This window comes from Saccopteryx bilineata, chromosome 2 (assembly GCF_036850765.1).
Source record: "Saccopteryx bilineata isolate mSacBil1 chromosome 2, mSacBil1_pri_phased_curated, whole genome shotgun sequence".
In the NCBI taxonomy this organism is placed as follows: Eukaryota; Metazoa; Chordata; class Mammalia; order Chiroptera; family Emballonuridae; genus Saccopteryx; species Saccopteryx bilineata.
In genome coordinates, this window is record NC_089491.1 from 136,188,960 (window position 1) to 136,207,000 (window position 18,041).

At 42.5% G+C, this 18,041-nt stretch overlaps 1 protein-coding gene across 1 annotated transcript in view; it reads left to right on the forward strand.

The window, feature by feature from the left end:
* Positions 1–18,041, forward strand: part of BMAL2 (basic helix-loop-helix ARNT like 2) — a 71,059-nt gene that overhangs the window by 14,873 nt on the left and 38,145 nt on the right. The window contains 2 exon segments of the mRNA XM_066254391.1: positions 9,760–9,821; positions 11,388–11,467. Of these exon segments, the coding sequence (XP_066110488.1) occupies positions 9,760–9,821; positions 11,388–11,467 (142 nt within the window).

An 18,041-nucleotide genomic window follows, 5' to 3' on the forward strand; every position in this document is an offset into this window, starting at 1 on the left:
CATCTGGGCCATTGCTCCATTGCAACCAGAGCCATTCTAGCACCTGAGGTGGAGGCCATGGAGCCATCCTCAGCGGCCAGGCCAACTTTGCTCCAATGGAAACTTGGCTACGGGAGGGAAGAGAGAGACAGAGAAAAAGGAGAGGGGAAAGGGTGGAGAGGCAGATAGGCGCTTCTCCTGTGTGCTCTGGCCAGGAATTGAACCCGGGACTTCCACACACCAGGCCAATGCTCTACTGCTGAGCCAACGAGCCAGGGCTAAAAAATGATACATTTAGAAACAATTTTTTAATGTGGAAAGTATTCTATAACCATTAGAATACTTCACTTTGGTAGTGGTCTGGAAACTAAATTGCTAAATGAATACATATATATGTATGTACATATATAAATATTTATACACATATATACATCAAGTATATTCTGCTAGGAAATATACTAATGTGATAATATTATTAGCAAGTGATCAGAGTTTTCTGTTTCCAGTATTTCTTTTACAGATGAACTCTTTTGAATTCATTGCGTTTTTAAATGCATTTTCAGGCAATAAAAATTTTGGTTAAGCCATCAATTGCTTTAAAAAGAATAACTATTTCTATGAAAATTATATTCTTTCTCAATACTGATATGGGCTAATTTGTAACTAGGGCACTAGTTATTGTTGTCAGTTAACATAGGTTTCGTTACCCTGAGGGGGGTGAAGTACTTCTCAGCTTTAGTAGGAGAATAGCTCATGTAGCAGTAAAAATCACTTCAGGTCATTAGGAGCTCGGGATAGCATTTATCACTGAAGACTTAAATAGGAATTAGGTCGATTGGACTTAATCTCATGTTTATTTCTCTCTCAAGATTTTTAGAAAAGATGTTTCATGTAGTTTGATATTTTATCCTGCAGTTTTGTAGAATGGAAGACAGTGAATGACAAATAAAAATGAAGTCCTTTAGATGCATGGAACTGTTGAGATGGTCCATGGTGGGTTGCAAAGGTTGCACATGCAAACAAATCTTTAACCAAAGCCAAAGGCAATGTCAAGAGAACAGATTCATGAATATTAGTTTTTTCTCATGTTATGGTATGAGAAGTAGTGATTATCAAGTACCTATCACCTTTCTATTCTATCTGTTTGAATAACATTTTGGCTTATGTGTCTTTAAATTTTTCTTAGAGTAGCTGTTTATTAAAACCTATTTTCTTTCAGCAATGGAGAAGAGCTGATTCATGCTATAAACAAGTCAGAATGACTTATGAGAAGCACCTGATTATTAGGAATCCACTATCATAAATTCTTTGCCAGTTGTTTCAATGTCCACAAAAATTTTTTCTACATCAGGCAACCTGGCAAGTTCTTAGCTTTGCCTTTCCTCTGTCTATTCTGTTTTATTGATAGGATTCTATCAAACACTGACATGGTTCAAAGTGGTAGTAACAGTATACAGAATTAAAGAGCCAGAGCCTGGATAAATATGCCTTCCCTTAATACAATCCCCTGGAAATATTTTCAGTTGAACCTTCAAGTGAAATACTTTATTCAAAACCTGGCTATTGGTCCTGGCTGGTTGGCTCAGTGGTAGAGCATCCGCCTGGTGTGCAGGAGTCCTGGGTTCGATTCCCAGCCAGGGCACACAGGAGAAGCGCCCATCTGCTTCTCCACCCCTCCCCCTCTCCTTCCTCTCTGTCTCTCTCTTCCCCTCCCGCAGCCAAGGCTCCATTGAAGCAAAGTTGGTCCTGGGTGCCGAGGATGGCTCTGTGGCCTTTGCCTCAGGCGCTAGAATGGCTCTCGCTCTGGTTGCAACAGAGCAACGCCCCAGATGGGCAGAGCATTGCCCCCTGGTGGGCGTGCCGGGTGGATCCTGGTCCGCGCACGTGGGAGTCTGTCTGACTCCCTCCCCATTTCTAACTTCAGAAAAATACAAAAACAACAACAACAACAACAACAAACCTGGCTATTTCTCCTTCTTCTGAGCTTCCACCATTACTATACATTGTTCTCTGCACTGGCCTTGCTCTCAGCTCTGTGAGGGAGTGCCCCTTCCTGGCACATTCCCGAATCAGGCACCTCTGTCTACCACTGCTGCTTATTCTAATACGCAATACTGGTGGAAAGAAGGTGTGATTATTCTAGCAAGAGGATCACTATAACATTCTTTTAGTCATAAAATTTAATCTAAAAAATGCTTATGAATAGGCCAAAGTGTGAGTTGATAACCAAAATTTATGTAAATACCCATATAATGTGAATTCCATCCCATTTACCTTGAAGTACATGGAGCGTGTTGCCCAGGAGTGAGCAGACGGGGAAGGGTGAGGCTGAGCTCCCTCTGTCTCCATCAGTGCTGCTCCCGCTTCTGGGCAGAAAATTACATGTTCTTTCATGCAATTTAAGGTGATAAAAACAGGATCTACACAGGTATTCTTCTTATTTCCCATCAGATTTTCTCCCCTAAACTCTTCTTATGTAGAAATTACAGAGTTGTCATGATCTGAGTGTTGTAGGAAAAACAGGCAAATGTTTACAGGTAAGCATAAAGAGTAAAATAGCCCAGTTCTTGAAATCTAAAACATGCATTTCCCCTTGCATTTTATCATCCTGTGAAAAATGTCATATCATCAATGACATTTTCCTGTTAATTGGCAGCATTTTTCTCTCCTTGTAATACATTAAATAGCGGTGCATCTTACAGTGGGTGGTGGCTCGGAGCTGAAGAACTATAGTAGCAGCATAAAAGGGAAGGGGGTGGCTGAGTGTGGGGAGGGTTAGCCATGCAGCAGTCAGAGAAGGCTTCCCAGAAAAACACCTGAGCTGGGTTCTGAAGAAGGAGTAGGATTTCCCCAAGAACATAGAAGGGAAAGACATTCTAAGCCTAGTAAAGAGCAAGATGTAGAAGAGCTAGGCAAGGGGATGGCCTGTTTGAGGACTAGCAGGTCACGGGGCATTACTGCTGTGTAACATCTGGAGCTGTAGAGAAAAGACGTGGGAAGGTAAAGCTGGAGAGGAAGGGGTGAGCCACGGCAGTGAGCACTCCGGGGTGTCACGGGGCAGTTTGGCCATTCCTCTTGGGCAGTAGAAATGCATTTTGGCAGTTTTAGGCCGTGGGATTCGATGGTTTGATTTGTTTTGGAGCAGTAGTTCTGGAAGTAGTGGGTAGGTTAGACTAGAAGGGAAAGACACAAGAAGAGGGAATGTGAGTTTTAAAAGGCTTTTTGGATTAGTGCAATGAGCTATCTTAAGTGACAGAGTGGGTGGAGTGAAGACATATTTAAGAAATATTTTAAAAACTGGAATCTATAGGAGTTAGTGATTGTTTTGTACTTCAAGGTGAAGAAGAAAAGTCTGGAATGAGTTTAGTGGTGACACCGACCAAATAAATCTTATAGTATCTGGGACTAATGGAGGAAGGAAAATTAAAATGGGGTAAATTGCAGAGAATGCATTCAGTCTGGGATTTCTTGGATTTTTGGTATGTGGGAATCAGTAAGGTACACAATTCTATTTTCAAAAGTCAGGAACTGGGTAAAGTATAGGGACTTAATAGTAAGTTGCCTACAAGTAGTTGTAAAGCCTTATGAGGAAATGCGATCTTGGGGTGAAGATATAGGGTGAGGAGGGAGTGGTCTCAAACAGGAAATCTTGAGAGATGCTGGTATTTCAGGACAGAAGAAACAGAGTATAAGGACTGAGGAGGCTGACCTGAGCAGGGAGGGTGCGGGAGCAGGGACAGTGGGGGGCCCGGAGGGTGCGGGAGCAGGGACAGTGGGGAGCCCGGAGGGTGCAGGAGCCCAGAGGGTACGGGAGCCAGGAGGGTGTGGGAGCAGGGACAGTGGGGAGCCCGGAGGGTGCGGGAGCCCAGAAGGTGCGGGAGCCAGGAGGGTGCGGGAGCAGGGAAAGTCACAGAAGCCAGGTGAAGAATGAGGAGTGTTAACAGTGTCAAGTTCAAGTTGCGAGTTGCATAAGATAAGGATGACCCTTGCTAGAGCAGTTTTTTTTTTTTCTTTTTTTTTTTTTCTTTTCATTTTTCTGAAGCTGGAAACAGGGAGAGACAGTCAGACAGACTCCCGCATGCGCCCGACAGGGATTCACCCGGCACGCCCACCAGGGGCGAGGCTCTGCCCACCAGGGGGCGATGCTCTGTCCATCCTGGGCGTCGCCATGTTGTGACCAGAGCCACTCTAGCGCCTGGGGCAGAGGCCACAGAGCCATCCCCAGCGCCCAGGCCATCTTTGCTCCAATGGAGCCTTGGCTGCGGGAGGGGAAGAGAGAGACAGAGAGGAAGGCGCGGCGGAGGGGTGGAGAAGCAAATGGGCGCTTCTCCTGTGTGCCCTGGCCGGGAATCGAACCCGGGTCCTCCGCACGCTAGGCCGATGCTCAACCGCTGAGCCAACCGGCCAGGGCACTAGAGCAGTTTTAATGCTGCAAGGATTGTGGAAGGTTCACTTTATTTTTTAACTTATTGATTGATTTTAGAGAGGAAGGAAGAGAGAGAGAGATAGGAGTGGATCTGAGGAGCCACTGCGCCATCTCACCCGCAGGTGTTATAAAGTACCAATAGCTACAGAATCAATATTAATGTTTTAAAAGGCTTGAAGAACATTTTATTAATTTGGGTTAAGGTGTGCAGAGAAATTTTGTGAATAATCTCTGTACTGTGTGATTGGCATAAAACCAGGATGGCCCTTGGCATTGTATTGTAAATGCAAAGGGAAGGAAAACATGGATTCCCTGACATTCCACCATACCTGTGGGGAAAGGGGTGAAAAGCTAGCCAGGTGCAGGAGAGACATCTTTCTACCATTGTGTTGACTTGTAAATTTTGTTTTCTCCAAAATGATGTATGGCTTGCAAATTAAACATAGTCTATCATGTTAAAGGGCATATGACTATAACCAATAATGGTAAAGGGCACTTAATTACAATTTTTGCTTCTGTACTTCCCGCTTGCAAAACTATAAAAACTAGGTAGAACAAAGGGCTGGCGCGCTCTCCCTCAGATTTCTGTCAGAGTTGCTGCCGCTTGGCCAAGCTAGACAATAAAGCTTTGGTGTGGAATCCACGGATTTTGTTTGTGTCTTCAATGTTTCGAGTCCCTCCAAATTAGGCTTAACAGATCTGTTTCTGTATGTGCCCTGACCAGGGATCAAACCTGAAACCTCTGCCTATGAGGATGCTCTAACCAAAGGTTTGCTCTTAATAGATGGAGAGGTGCCCAGGAAATGGAAGATTGAGTGGAGTCAGCACTGTTTCAGGAAGCTGGCCAAAAAGAAGACAGTAGCACAGAAAAATCCCCTAGAGCTAGGAAACCTCTTCCCCCCAGAGGGAGGAGACCTGAGCACATGTACAGACTCATGAGGAGGAGCTATAGAAGAGAATGAGGTTAAGATGCTGGTAATTGTTTAAGCAAACCCCATAGGGCAGTGAGCTTTGGGTAGAAGGCCACCCATATTTTCCTGTAAGACTGATTGGAAGTAAAAGTACCACCCACTGTGTCTCTCAGACAGATGTCTTAGTTCTTAAAGGTTTCAGGAAATCAGGTGGGTTCTCTACACCTGGAGAATCTTCTCCGGTTCTTCCTAGAATCAAACGCCCCACCAGTCTCAGTAGGGCTCCCAAAGCCCCTCAGCTCTGGTTCCCCTTCTGCACACCTTCTCCTTCCCTGACAACATGGCTTCTCCTTCTTCAGCACTCTGCATTCCCTCTCCTCCAGCAAACATTAGCAAACAATGGCCCTTCCCAAGCAGGAAGGTGATTTGCAATTTCACAGACCACATATACCTGGCGCTGCCCAGTCCCCAATGCAAACTATAAGTGAGCAAACATAAAAATCATATTTTACAGGCCCTGGCCGGTTGGCTCAGCGGTAGAGCGTCGGCCTGGCGTGCAGGGGGACCCCGGTTCAATTCCCGGCCAGGGCACATAGGAGAAGCGCCCATTTGCTTCTCCACCCACCTCCCCTCCTTCCTCTCTGTCTCTCTCTTCCCCTCCTGCAGCCAAGGCTCCATTGGAGCAAAGATGGCCCGGGCACTGGGGATGGCTCCTTGGCCTCTGCCCCAGGCGCTGGAGTGGCTCTGGTCACAACAGAGCGACGCCCCGGAGGGGCAGAGCATCGCCCCCTGGTGGGCAGAGCGTTGGCCCTAGTGGGCGTGACGGGTGGATCCCGGTCGGGCGCATGCGGGAGTCTGTCTGACTGTCTCTCCCCGTTTCCAGCTTCAGAAAAATAAAAAAAAAATTTAAAAAAATCATATTTTACAAACTTATTTGACCAACACCATGTATGATATGAAGATAATACTGCCCATGTCATATATCTCTCATTATTTTATAAGTTCTGAAATGTAGTATTAATTATTATAGTTTTAAGTTATTGGCAGATTTCCATTCTTAGAAAACGAAGTCTCCTTAAATTTAGCCAAATTTTCTTAAAACTTTATTCAGATTTATAAGTAGTGATACCTTAAAATGCACCCCACTTTACTGTTCTAAAGGGTTCTCACATATATTAGGCGTTGGGTGGAGGAGGTGCATAGCGATTACTTCTTGGGTATGCATGGTCATTTCTGGCCTGAGCCGGCCCCAACTTGAACTTGAATTTTAAATAGAAGTGTGGGTGTGGGGGAGATGGGTGTAGTAAAATCACATGTGGCTTGGAAGTAACCCCAGTCCCACTTGGGGAACAGTGTGATGGAAGTAGAATAGAGTTTTAGATACGGGAATGTTAACAACATAAGTTGATACTGAGAAAACCCAGAAGTGGTGGTGGGTGGGGGGAGAAGCTGCAGGCCACAGCGGAGGCTCTGAGAGTTCAGATTTGTAAAGATCTAAAAGATTGCAGTGAAATTTAGCTCTTTTTGAGCCAGGAAAAAGAAAAGTATAAAAAAGGAATAAACAAAGGATGACCCAGAGTCTTATTTAGATCTCTGTCCCCCTACACTGCATGCCAGGAAAAGGAAAATCTACTTCAGGGAAAAGGGAGTTAGGCAGTCAGAATTCAGGGACTTGGCCAAGTCGAGTTGGAGTGGCTTAGAGGAGAGCATGGTGACCTGAACTTCCAGTGCAAATTGGAGCCTCGACAAAGAGGATCTTAATTTCATAATGAACGACAAAAACGTCCTGGCAAATCTGTTCTGATTGAAAGGGGGGGGGAGCATATATAAATTAGGAAGAAAGACAGCGGACAACTATTAAAGGCCTGTTAATAGTAACTTGTACAAGTTGTAAAAATAGCTACTTTGAATCATCTTCCTTAGACCGCCACATATGGTGGTAGAAAAATGGCATGTGCACTTCCCCCTCCACTGACTCCTGCAGATCTGGAGAGGAGGCAGTGGGCAAAAGACAGTGCAGCCCCTGGTCCTTTCAACGCCACAACGCCATGCAGAGCAGCCCAAATGTTGGAGTGCTGCCTGGCAGGCCTCCTGTTGGGAGCATGATTGGCGGTCTTTCATAAGTCTAGTATGAAATAAGATAAGATTCTCTTTTACCTACTACTGGGTTTTGCCTAAATTGCATGCACTATTTCCCTTCAATCTTTTAACAATGAACATGTGCAGGCTCAACCAAGGACGTCTGATTGCAAACCTAAAATTACCCAATAATTTTCACATTTGCAATGTCCTGAGGGAGGAAGACCTAAAGGAGAAGCCATGAATCAACTAACTCAACAAACAGGAGCTGAGCATCAGCGAGGCTTCTGTTCTGTGCTGGGGACATGAAACTGAATGAGGCAAGATCTCTGTGCTCTAGGGCAGTGGCCCCTAATCTTTTTTGGGCCACGGACTGGTTTAATGTCAGAAAATATTTTCACGGACCGGCCTTTAGGGTGGGACAGATAAATGTTTCACGTGACCGAGACAAGCACCAAGAGTGAGTCTTAGACAGATGTAACAGAGGGAATCTGGTCATTTTTTTAAAAATAAAACATCGTTCAGACTTAAATATAAATAAAACAGAAATAATGTAAGTTATTTATTCTTTCTCTGCGGACCGGTACCGGCCCGCGGCCCGGGGGTTGGGGACCACTGCTCTAGGGACTGACAGCCCCACTGAGGGAGACAGGCCCACAAGGAGATCAGTGAAGGCTTGTGGGATAAATGTTACAGGGGACGTCTCAGTGAGAGGAGAATAGGGAGAAGACACTGTCTACATCCAGAGAGGATTTCTTGGAACACAGCCTAGCTTTCGCCATTGACCGTTCTAAGCCAATGACGAGTCAAGTAGTCGTCACACGTCCTAGCCAGACCCTGGAGTGACCGCTACCATGTGAGATGGCTTAAAGCAGCTGTCTGCATTCCAGTGCACTATCAGAGTGTACCCCCAACTCGCTCCACATCAGAGACACTGGATCATCAGCGGGCTGCCTGTGGATCATGTTGTTTTGGTCTACACATAATTAACGATAGACGACTAGTGAAATGAGTTTTTACTACACTCTATAGCACTGCTTCTCAAACTGCTGGGTGAAGGGCAAGTGTCTCCCAACTCCATCCCTTGCAAAAATAAAATGGTTACTGGAAAAATCTTCTTGGCCTGAGATGCCACAGCATTACATTTCTATAATAGTGTCTGAATGCTTATTCTTTATTTCTGTGCTCATCTCACCACAGTTAACTGATGACAGTGGTCTGCAGACCACCTCCAGAGTAGCCTGGCTGTGCGGCATGTGCTTTTGGAGAACAGATGGGCATTCTGTGTGTGGGTCTTGGAGGCACATCTCCAGGCTTCAAATCCTGGCTCCCTGACTTAATAGCTGTGTGACTTAAGTTACTTAACATTCTAATCCTCAACTTCTGTATCTGTGAAACAGGGATAATGAATTTGCCTCATAGGGTTGTTGCTCATAGCCAAGAATAATGCCTATAACAGGTGAGCACAGCGTTTACTAATGATAGAGGTGGTGGGAGGAGGAGAAGGAGGAGGAGGAGGAAGTCATTTTTTTTTTTTTTGTATTTTTCTGAAGCTGGAAACGGGGAGAGACAGTCAGACAGACTCCCGCATGCGCCTGACTGGGATCCACCTGGCACGCCCACCAGGGGCGACGCTCTGCCCCTCTGGGGCGTTGCTCTGCCGGGACCAGAGCCACTCTAGCGCCTGGGGCAGAGGCCAAGGAGCCATCCCCAGCGCCCGAGCCATCTTTGCTCCAATGGAGCCTTGGCTGCGGGAGGGGAAGGGAGAGACAGAGAGGAAGGGGGGGTGGAGAAGCAAATGGGCGCTTCTCCTGTGTGCCCTGGCCGGGAATTGAACCCGGGACTCCGGCATGCCAGGCGGATGCTCTACCCCTGAGCCAACCGGCCAGGGCCAAAGAAGTCATTTTGATCATTATCATTTCCATTATAATGATTATTATTGTATAATGATCATTATTATTGTCATAGTGACTTTTTTTAACCTGATGAACATTGTAACGCAAGGAAGTGATTATGCTTCCTCGTTTGTTTTCGCCATCAGAAATCTGAGAGTCGGATTTGCTCCTGCCTGTCGTGGGCGGGTGGACAGCATACCCCAGCATGCATCTTGTTCACGCCCCTCACCCAGGCTCCAGCCCTGCCCCCGCTGCCCTCTTCTTCTTAGCACATCCCCACGTGCTCATCCAGCCAGGCTCCTCCATTCTGGCTGGTTGGCACTACCAGGGGGTTCCTGGCGTACTTCTGCCAACCTTGCTTCGGGCAGACCTGGAAATGTCACTGCCTTGCTCAGGCTGATTTATTGCCATACCCTGGCGTAGCGCTCAGGGTCTGAATGTCTTAGCCCTTTCTGGACTCTCCTACCAGGCTGCTGTGTAGTCGTAAGAAGAAGAAATCATTTAGGGAATTCTTTGAGGCCTACCTAGAAGGTAGATTCCAAAAGAGATGTTCTTTTGCTTAAGAGCCAGACTCTTAGGGGAGCTACCAGTCTGAGAAAACTTTACCAAATTATAACCGGAGGAGTTTTTGATTTTCTGGCTTTCTTATTTCCCCCCACCCCCACTTAGGTAATTGGTGAGTTTGGACTGTAAGTCCATCCAAGAGTCAATTTGTGTGGTTAAAATTTATCTGCAAAAGCAGCTGTCTTCAGGAGGATGGGACTGGGGTGAGAGAGGTTGGGAACTATAAAGGAGGGGGAATGGATTGACCTCTGAATCACCCTTACCCAGAGGGACAGTGTGCCTTGGCTGGGTGGACTGTCTCCTGCACCCCTTTGTGGCCATAAAGGGCTTTCCTGTGTCAAGTTGGGTGGATGCCCTCAGGGTGTCCTTGTGACCTGATTCCTTATCAGCTCTTTAGATGCTTTAGACTTAGAGACTTTCATTTTTTAATACAGTAAGCTCTGTGCTAAGGATGTAAAATGAATTATTTTATTTATAGTCTATATCAGGGGTCCCCAAACTTTTTACACAGGGGGCCAGTTCACTGTCCCTCAGACTGTTGAAGGGCTGCTACATACAGTGCTCCTCTCACTGACCACCAAAGAAAGAGGTGCCCCTTCCGGAAGTGTGGTGGAGTGCCAGATAAATGGCCTTAGGGGGCCGCATGCGGCCCGCGGGGCCGTAGTTCGGGGACGCCTGGTTTATATATATTATAAAAAATCTCCATGTGATCTTTAAAAAGTAATATGCAAAATTCTATGAATCCATGAAATTTGTTTAGAATTCCAGAATTTCCCCATTCAGGGTAATTCATATGATCAGTTTTAATAAGCTAAGCTATTATAAAATAACTAGATTTTTGAATATTGTTGCATGTTATTATAATGTTATAGATGTATTAGTTAATTTTTTAATATACAGCTGTTACTGTTTGCACATTTGACTACATAAAGGAATAAGTAGTTCCAAGAATTTATAATCTAAAAGCAGGAATTGGCCCTGGCCGGCTGGCTCAGTGGTAGAGCGTCGACCTGGCGTGTGGAAGTCCCGGGTTCGATTCCTGGCCAGGGCACACAGGAGAAGCGCCCATCTGCTTCTCCACCCCTCCCCCTCTCCTTCCTCTCTGTCTCTCTCTTCCCCTCCTGCAGCCAAGTCTCCATTGGAGCAAAGATGGCCTGGGCGCTGAGGATGGCTCTGTGGCCTCTGCCTCAGGCGCTAGAATGGCTCTGGTTGCAACAGAGCGACGCCCCGGATGGGCAGAGCATCACCCCCTGGTGGGCGTGCCAGGTGGATCCCAGTCGGGCACATGCGGGAGTCTGTCTGACTGCCTCCCCGTTTCCAGCTTCAGAAAAATACCGAAAAAAAGAAAAGCAGGAATTTTCTATCTAATAACAACAAAGGAAGAGAACAATTACAGACAAAGGTGCAGAATGTACTAAAGGTGAAAATACCATCACTGTCCTCACCAGCGGCAGCATTGCTCGTGCTCATCGAACACTTTTTACATCCAACCCTAGTAGATTTTCAGTAACTTTCTGACTCACTTATTTTTAGGTATGACAAATTCTTTCTCAGGAGACATTTATCGATCTTCATTTATTCAGGATAAAGAGCTCAGACACTTAATCCTTAAGGTAAGTAGAGGAATATATTTGTCTAAGTTGTATTTGCCCTTCGATTTTTATTTGAATAGGAGGCAGATTTTCTTCAGTTTTCTTTCTGTTATAAACATACAGGACTCTATATTACACCAAATTTACATGTATTACACCAATATAAAATTTAACTTACACAGGTAGCCATGTCTAATCAGTTTGGGCCAATGAAAGTAGAGAGGGAAGCTAGACACTTTCTAAAATATGGAGCAAGGCTCGTCTTTAACGCTAAGTTCCTTGCACTGCCTGATGCACTCACCTCCCATGTGGTCGGACCTACTCCTCACTATTACCTCCTTCAGAGCTCTTATATCCTCATCTTTCAGGATCTAATTCTCTGCCCACTAGTCACTGCTTACTTAATGAGTGGTTAGGCAATGCTTTGGCCTTTCTGGCCTCATTACTTCATATGCATGGGTTTTCAGATTCCCTGGCCTAGAGATTTATTTGACATGAGAAGTATGACCTGCCCCCCAGGAGGTAGTAAGTAGCTTGATCTTGTCCTATGACTACTGGGCTTTAAGCCACAGTATGATTAAACAGAAAGACTCTTCCTATATATTTTTGTCCATTTTTCTTATTTTTTTAAAGTTCCTCTTTTATTTGAATGACTGAATTTAGTATATACTATTCCTGACAAGAATGTAAAGGGTATTCATCAGATATTTTCTTCAGATAAGAAAAATATTTTTAAAGATAGTGAAATATATAGTATGCTTTGGAAGCTTTCTCACCATTTTATTTTATTTATTTTTTAGCCATAACTTAATATATCCCCGGTTCTGCCCCTCTAGAATGTGTCTGCCTAATTCACCTTGTGTTTGTTTCCAATTTGTAAAAAATTAAATCTTTGTTTTGTGTATAACAGAGATAGATAGATAGAGACAGGAAGGGAGAGAGATGAGAAGCATCAATTCTTCGTTGCGACACTTTAGTTCATTGATTGCTTTCTCATATATGCCTTGACCGGGGGGCTACAGCAGACTAAGTAACCCCTTGCTCAAGCCAGTGACCTTGGGCTCAAGCTGGTGAGCCTTGCTCAAACCAGATGAGCCCGTACTCAAGCGTGCGCTTAAGCCGGTGACCTTGGGGTTTCAAACCTGGGTCTTTCCTGTTCCAGTCCAATGGTCTATCCACTGTGCCACCACCTGGTCAGGCTCCAATTGGTAAAAATTAGTTTAAGAAGTGTCAGGTGGAAGTACCAGACCCATCCCATGTGTCTATGCATGTTCACTTCCATAGGTTGCTTCATGGGGAATTTACTGGGTATGGCTTATGGGAGTTGCCGATTAGAATTCTTTTTTTTAAATTTATTTATTAAATTTAATGCAGTGACATTGATAAATCAGGGTACATATGTTGAGAGAAAATATCTCTAGATTATTTTGACATTTGATTGTGCTGTATACCCCTCCCCGAAAGTCAAATAAATTATCTTCTGTCACTTTCTATCTGGTTTTCTTTATGCCCCTCCCCTCCTCCACCCCCTCTCTCCTTCCTCGCCCCATCACCGCTCCCCCCACCCCCCACCCCTGTTGCCATCACATTCTTGTTCATGTCTCTGAGTCTCATTTTTATGTCCCTTCTATGTATGGATTCATATAGTTCTTAATTTTTTTCTGATTTACTTATTTCACTCCGTATAATGTTATCAAGGTCTATCCATGTTATTGTAAATGATCATCATTTCTTATGGCTGAGTAGTATTTCATAGTATATATGTACCAAAGCTTTTAATCCACTCGTCCTCTGACGGACACTTCGGCTGTTTCCAGATCTTCGCTATTGTGAACAATGCTGCCACAAACATGGGGGTGCATTTCTCCTTTTGGAGCCATTCTATGGAGTTCTTGGGGTATATTCCTAAAAGTGGGATAGCTGAGTCAAAAGGCAGTTCGATTTTCAGTTTTTTGAGGAATCTCCATACTGTTTTCCACAGTGGCTGCACCAGTCTGCATTCCCACCAGCAGTGCAGGAGGGTTCCCTTTTTTCCACATCCTCGCCAGCACTTATTCTGTGTTGTTTTGTTGATAAGCGCCATTCTGGCTGGTGTGAGGTGATATCTCATTGTGATTTTAATTTGCATTTCTCTAATGATTAGTGATGTTGAGCATTTTTTTCATATGCCTATTGGCCATCTGTATGTCCTCTTTGGAGAAGTGTCTATTCATCTCTTTTGCCCATTTTTGGATTGGATTGTTTGCCTTCCTGATGTTGAGATTTACAAGTTCTTTATAAATTTTGGTTATTAACCCCTTATCAGACGTATTGTCAAATATGTTCTCCCATTGTGTAGTTTGTCTTTTTATTCTGTTCTTGTTGTCTTTAGCTGTGCAAAAGCTTTTTAGTTTGATATAGTCCCATTTGTTTATCCTGTCTTTTATTTCACTTCCCCGTGGAGATAAATCAGCAAATATATTGCTCCGAGAGATGTCAGAGAGCTTACTGCCTATGTTTTCTTCTAAGATGCTTATGGTTTCACGGCCTACATTTAAGTCTTTTATCCATTTTGAGTTTATTTTTGTGAGTGGTGTAAGCTGGTGATCTAGTTTCATTTTTTTGCAGGTAGCTGTCCAATTTTCCCAACACCATTTGTTAAAGAGGCTGTCTTTACTCCATTGTATTTCCTTACCTCCTTTGTCAAATATCAGTTGTCCATAGAACTGTGGGTTTATTTCTGGGTTCTCTGTTCTGTTCCATTGATCTATATGCCTGTTCTTATGCCAGTACCAGGCTGTTTTGAGTACAATGGCCTTGTAGTATAACTCGATATCAGGAAGTGTGATACCTCCCACTTTATTCTTCTTTTTTAAGATTGCTGAGGCTATTCGTGTCCTCTTTTGGTTCCATATAAATTTTTGGAATATGTGTTCTATATCTTTGAAGTATGTCATTGGTATTTTAGTTGGTATTGCATTGAATTTATAGATTGCTTTGGGTAATATAGACATTTTAATGATGTTTATTCTTCCTAACCATGAGCACGGTATATGCTTCCACTTGTTTGTATCTTCTTTGATTTCTTTTATCAATGCTTTGTAATTTTCCGAGTACAAGTCTTTAGTCTCCTTGGTTAAGTTTACTCCTAGGTACTTTATTTTTTTGGTTGTAATTGTGAAGGGGATTGTTTCCTTAATTTCTCTTTCTGACTGTTCATTGTTGGCGTATGAAAATGCCTCTGATTTCTGAGTATTGATTTTATATCCTGCCACTTTGCTGAATTCATTTATCAGGTCCAGTAGTTTTTTTACTGTGACTAGGGTTTTCTATATACAATATCATATCATCTGCAAATTATGATAGTTTTACTTCTTCTTTTCCAACTTGAATGCCTTTTATTTCTTCTTCTTGTCTGATTGCTGTGGCTAGGACTTCCAGGACTATGTTAAATAAGAGTGGTGAAAGGGGGCACCCCTGCCTTGTTCCTGATCTTAAGGGTATTGCTTTTAATTTTTTCCCATTGAGTATGATGTTGGCTGTGGGTTTCTCATAGATGGCTTTTATCATGTTGAGGTATGTTCCCTGTATTCCCACTTTGCTGAGAGTTTTGATCATGAATGGGTGCTGGATTTTATCAAATGCTTTTTCTGCATCTATTGAAATTATCATGTGGTTTTTCTCCTTTTTGTTTATGTGATGAATCACATTGATTGATTTACAAATATTGTACCAGCCTTGCCTCCCCAGAATAAATCCCACTTGATCATGATGTATGATTTTTTCCATATATTGTTGGATCTGGTTTGCTAATATTTTGTTGAGGATTTTAGCATCTATATTCATCAGAGATATTGGCCTATAATTTTCTTTCTTTGTGTTGTCTTTGCCTGGTTTTGGAATCAGAATTATGCTCGCCTCATAAAAGGAGCTTGGAAGTCTTCCTTCCTCTTGAATTTTTTGAAATAGTTTGAGAAGGATAGGAGTTAGTTCTTCTTTGAATATTTGGTAGAATTCTGTTGTGAAGCCATCGGGCCCCAGACTTTTCTTTGTTGGGAGTTTTTTGATAACTGTTTCGATCTCATTTGGTGTAATCGGTCTGTTTAGGTTTTCTGATTCTTCCAGATTGAGTTTTGGAAGATTGTACATTTCAAGGAATTTGTCCATTTCATCTAGGTTGTCTAGTTTTTTGGCATACAGTTCTTCATAGTATTTTCTTACAATATTTTGTATTTCTGTTGTGTCAGTTGTTATTTCTCCTCTCTCATTTCTAATTTTATTTATTTGAGTCCTCTCTCTCTTTTCCTTGGTGAGTCTAGTGAAAGGTTCATCAATCTTGTATACCTTTTCAAAGAACCAGCTCCTAGTTTCATTGATCCTCTGTATTGTTTCTTTAGCCTCTATGTCATTTATTTCTGGTCTGATCTTTATTATTTCCTTCCTTCTACTACATTTGGGCTTTACTTGCTGTTCTTTTTCTAATTCTTTTAGATGCAGTGTTAAGTTGTTTATTTGAGCTTTTTCTAGCTTCTGAAAGTGTGCCTATAGTGCTATGAACTTCCCTCTCAGTACTGCTTTTGCTGTGTCTCATAAATTTTGAGTTGTTGTATGCTCATTGTCATTCATTTCCTAGAATTTTTTTATTTCTTCTTTGATCTCATTCTTAATCCATTCATTATTTAACAACTTGCTATTTAGTTTCCATGTGTTTGAGAATTTTTGAGCTTTTCTGTTGTGGTTCATTTCTAGTTTCATGCCGTTGTGATCAGAGAAAGTGCTTGATATGATTTCCATCTTCTTAAATTTGTTGAGAGCACTTTTGTGCCCTAACATGTGGTCTATCCTAGATAATGTACCATGAGCAATTGAAAAGAATGTATATTCTGCTGCTTTAGGGTGAAAGGTCCGAAGATATCTATTAAATCGAGTTGATCTAGTGTGTTCAATAAGTCTGCTGTTTCTTTGTTAATTTTCTTTCTTGAGGATCTATCTAGTGATAATAGTGGGGTATTGAAATCCCCTACTATTATAGTATTGCTGTTGATCTCTCCCTTTAAATCCATCAAAGTCTGCTTTATATGTTTGGGTGCTCCTATATTAGGTGCATAGATATTTATAATAGTTATATCTTCCTGTTGGATTATTCCCTTTATCATTATGTAGTGGCCTTCTTTATCTCTTACTATATCCTTTGTTTTAAAGTCCAATTTGTCTGATATAAGTATTGCTACCCCAGCTTTTTTTTCATTTCCATTTGTATGAAATGTTTTTTTCCATCCTTTTACCTTCAATCTATGTGTATCTTTTGTTCTACGGTGTGTCTCTTGTAGACAGCATATGTACGGGTCCTGTTTTCTTATCCACGCAGCTACCCTATGTCTTTTGATTGGATCATTTAATCCATTTACATTTAAGGTTATTATTGATATGTAGTTGTTTATTGCCATTTTTTTCTTTAAAGGTGTATTCCTTTTTTGCTATATTCTTTTCCCATTTTGATCTGTTTACAACAGGCCCCTTAACATTTCCTGCAGCATTGGTTTGTTTGTAATGAATTCCTTGAGTTGTTTTTTGTCTGGGAAGCTTTTTATTTCTCCTTCGATTTTAAACGATAGCCTTGCTGGATAAAGTAGTCTTGGTTGTAGGTTCTTGTTCTGCATTACTTTGAATATGTCTTGCCATTCCCTTCTGGCCTCAAGTGTTTCTGTTGAGAAGTCAGATGTCATCCTTATGGGGGCTCCTTTGTAGGTGATAACTTTTTTTTCTCTTGCAGCTTTTAATATTTTCTCTTTATCGCTTAGCTTTGGTATTTTAATTATGATGTGTCTTGGTGTAGGTTTCTTTGGGTTTCTCTTTAATGGAGTCCTCTGTGCTTCTTGGACTTGTGAAAGTTTCTCTTGCATTAATTTAGGGAAGTTTTCAGCTATGATATGATTGAACAAAGTCTCTATTCCTTGTTCTTTTTCTTCTTCTTCAGGAACCCCTATGATGCGGATGTTATTTCTCTTCATGTTGTCACAGAGCTCTCTAAGAGTTTCCTCAGACTTTTTGAGTCTCTTTTCTCTTTTCTTCTCTGCTTTCATGCCTTCATTCCAGTTGTCCTCCAACTCGCTGATTCGATCCTCAGCTCTATCTATCCTGTTTTTAATTCCTTCCATTGTGGTCTTTATTTCTAATATTGTATTTCTCATCTCTGACTGATTCTTTTTTATACTTGCTATTTCTTTATTTAGGTGTTCATAATGACTATCCATTGTTGTTCTAAGATCCCTAAGCATCCTTACAATCATTATTTTGAACTCTGCATCTGGAAGTTTGATTATTTCCATATCACTCAGTTCATCTTCTGAAGATGTCTCTTGTGGTTTCATTTGGATTGCACTTCTTTGTCTTCTCATTGTCTGTTTTTGGGTGTTTTATTTGTAGAGTTGGTTGAGTCTAGGCTTGGTGTTGTCTGCCTCCAGTTTTCAGTTGTGTTATTTCTAGGTCTTCTTGGGTTGGTGTCAGCTATTATTTGTAATCCACTTTTGGATTTGGGCAGCTTTGAAGTCTTGATTTGTTTGTTTTCTTAACAGGTGATAGTCTTGTTTACTGATCTCAGCAGGGAACTTCCTTG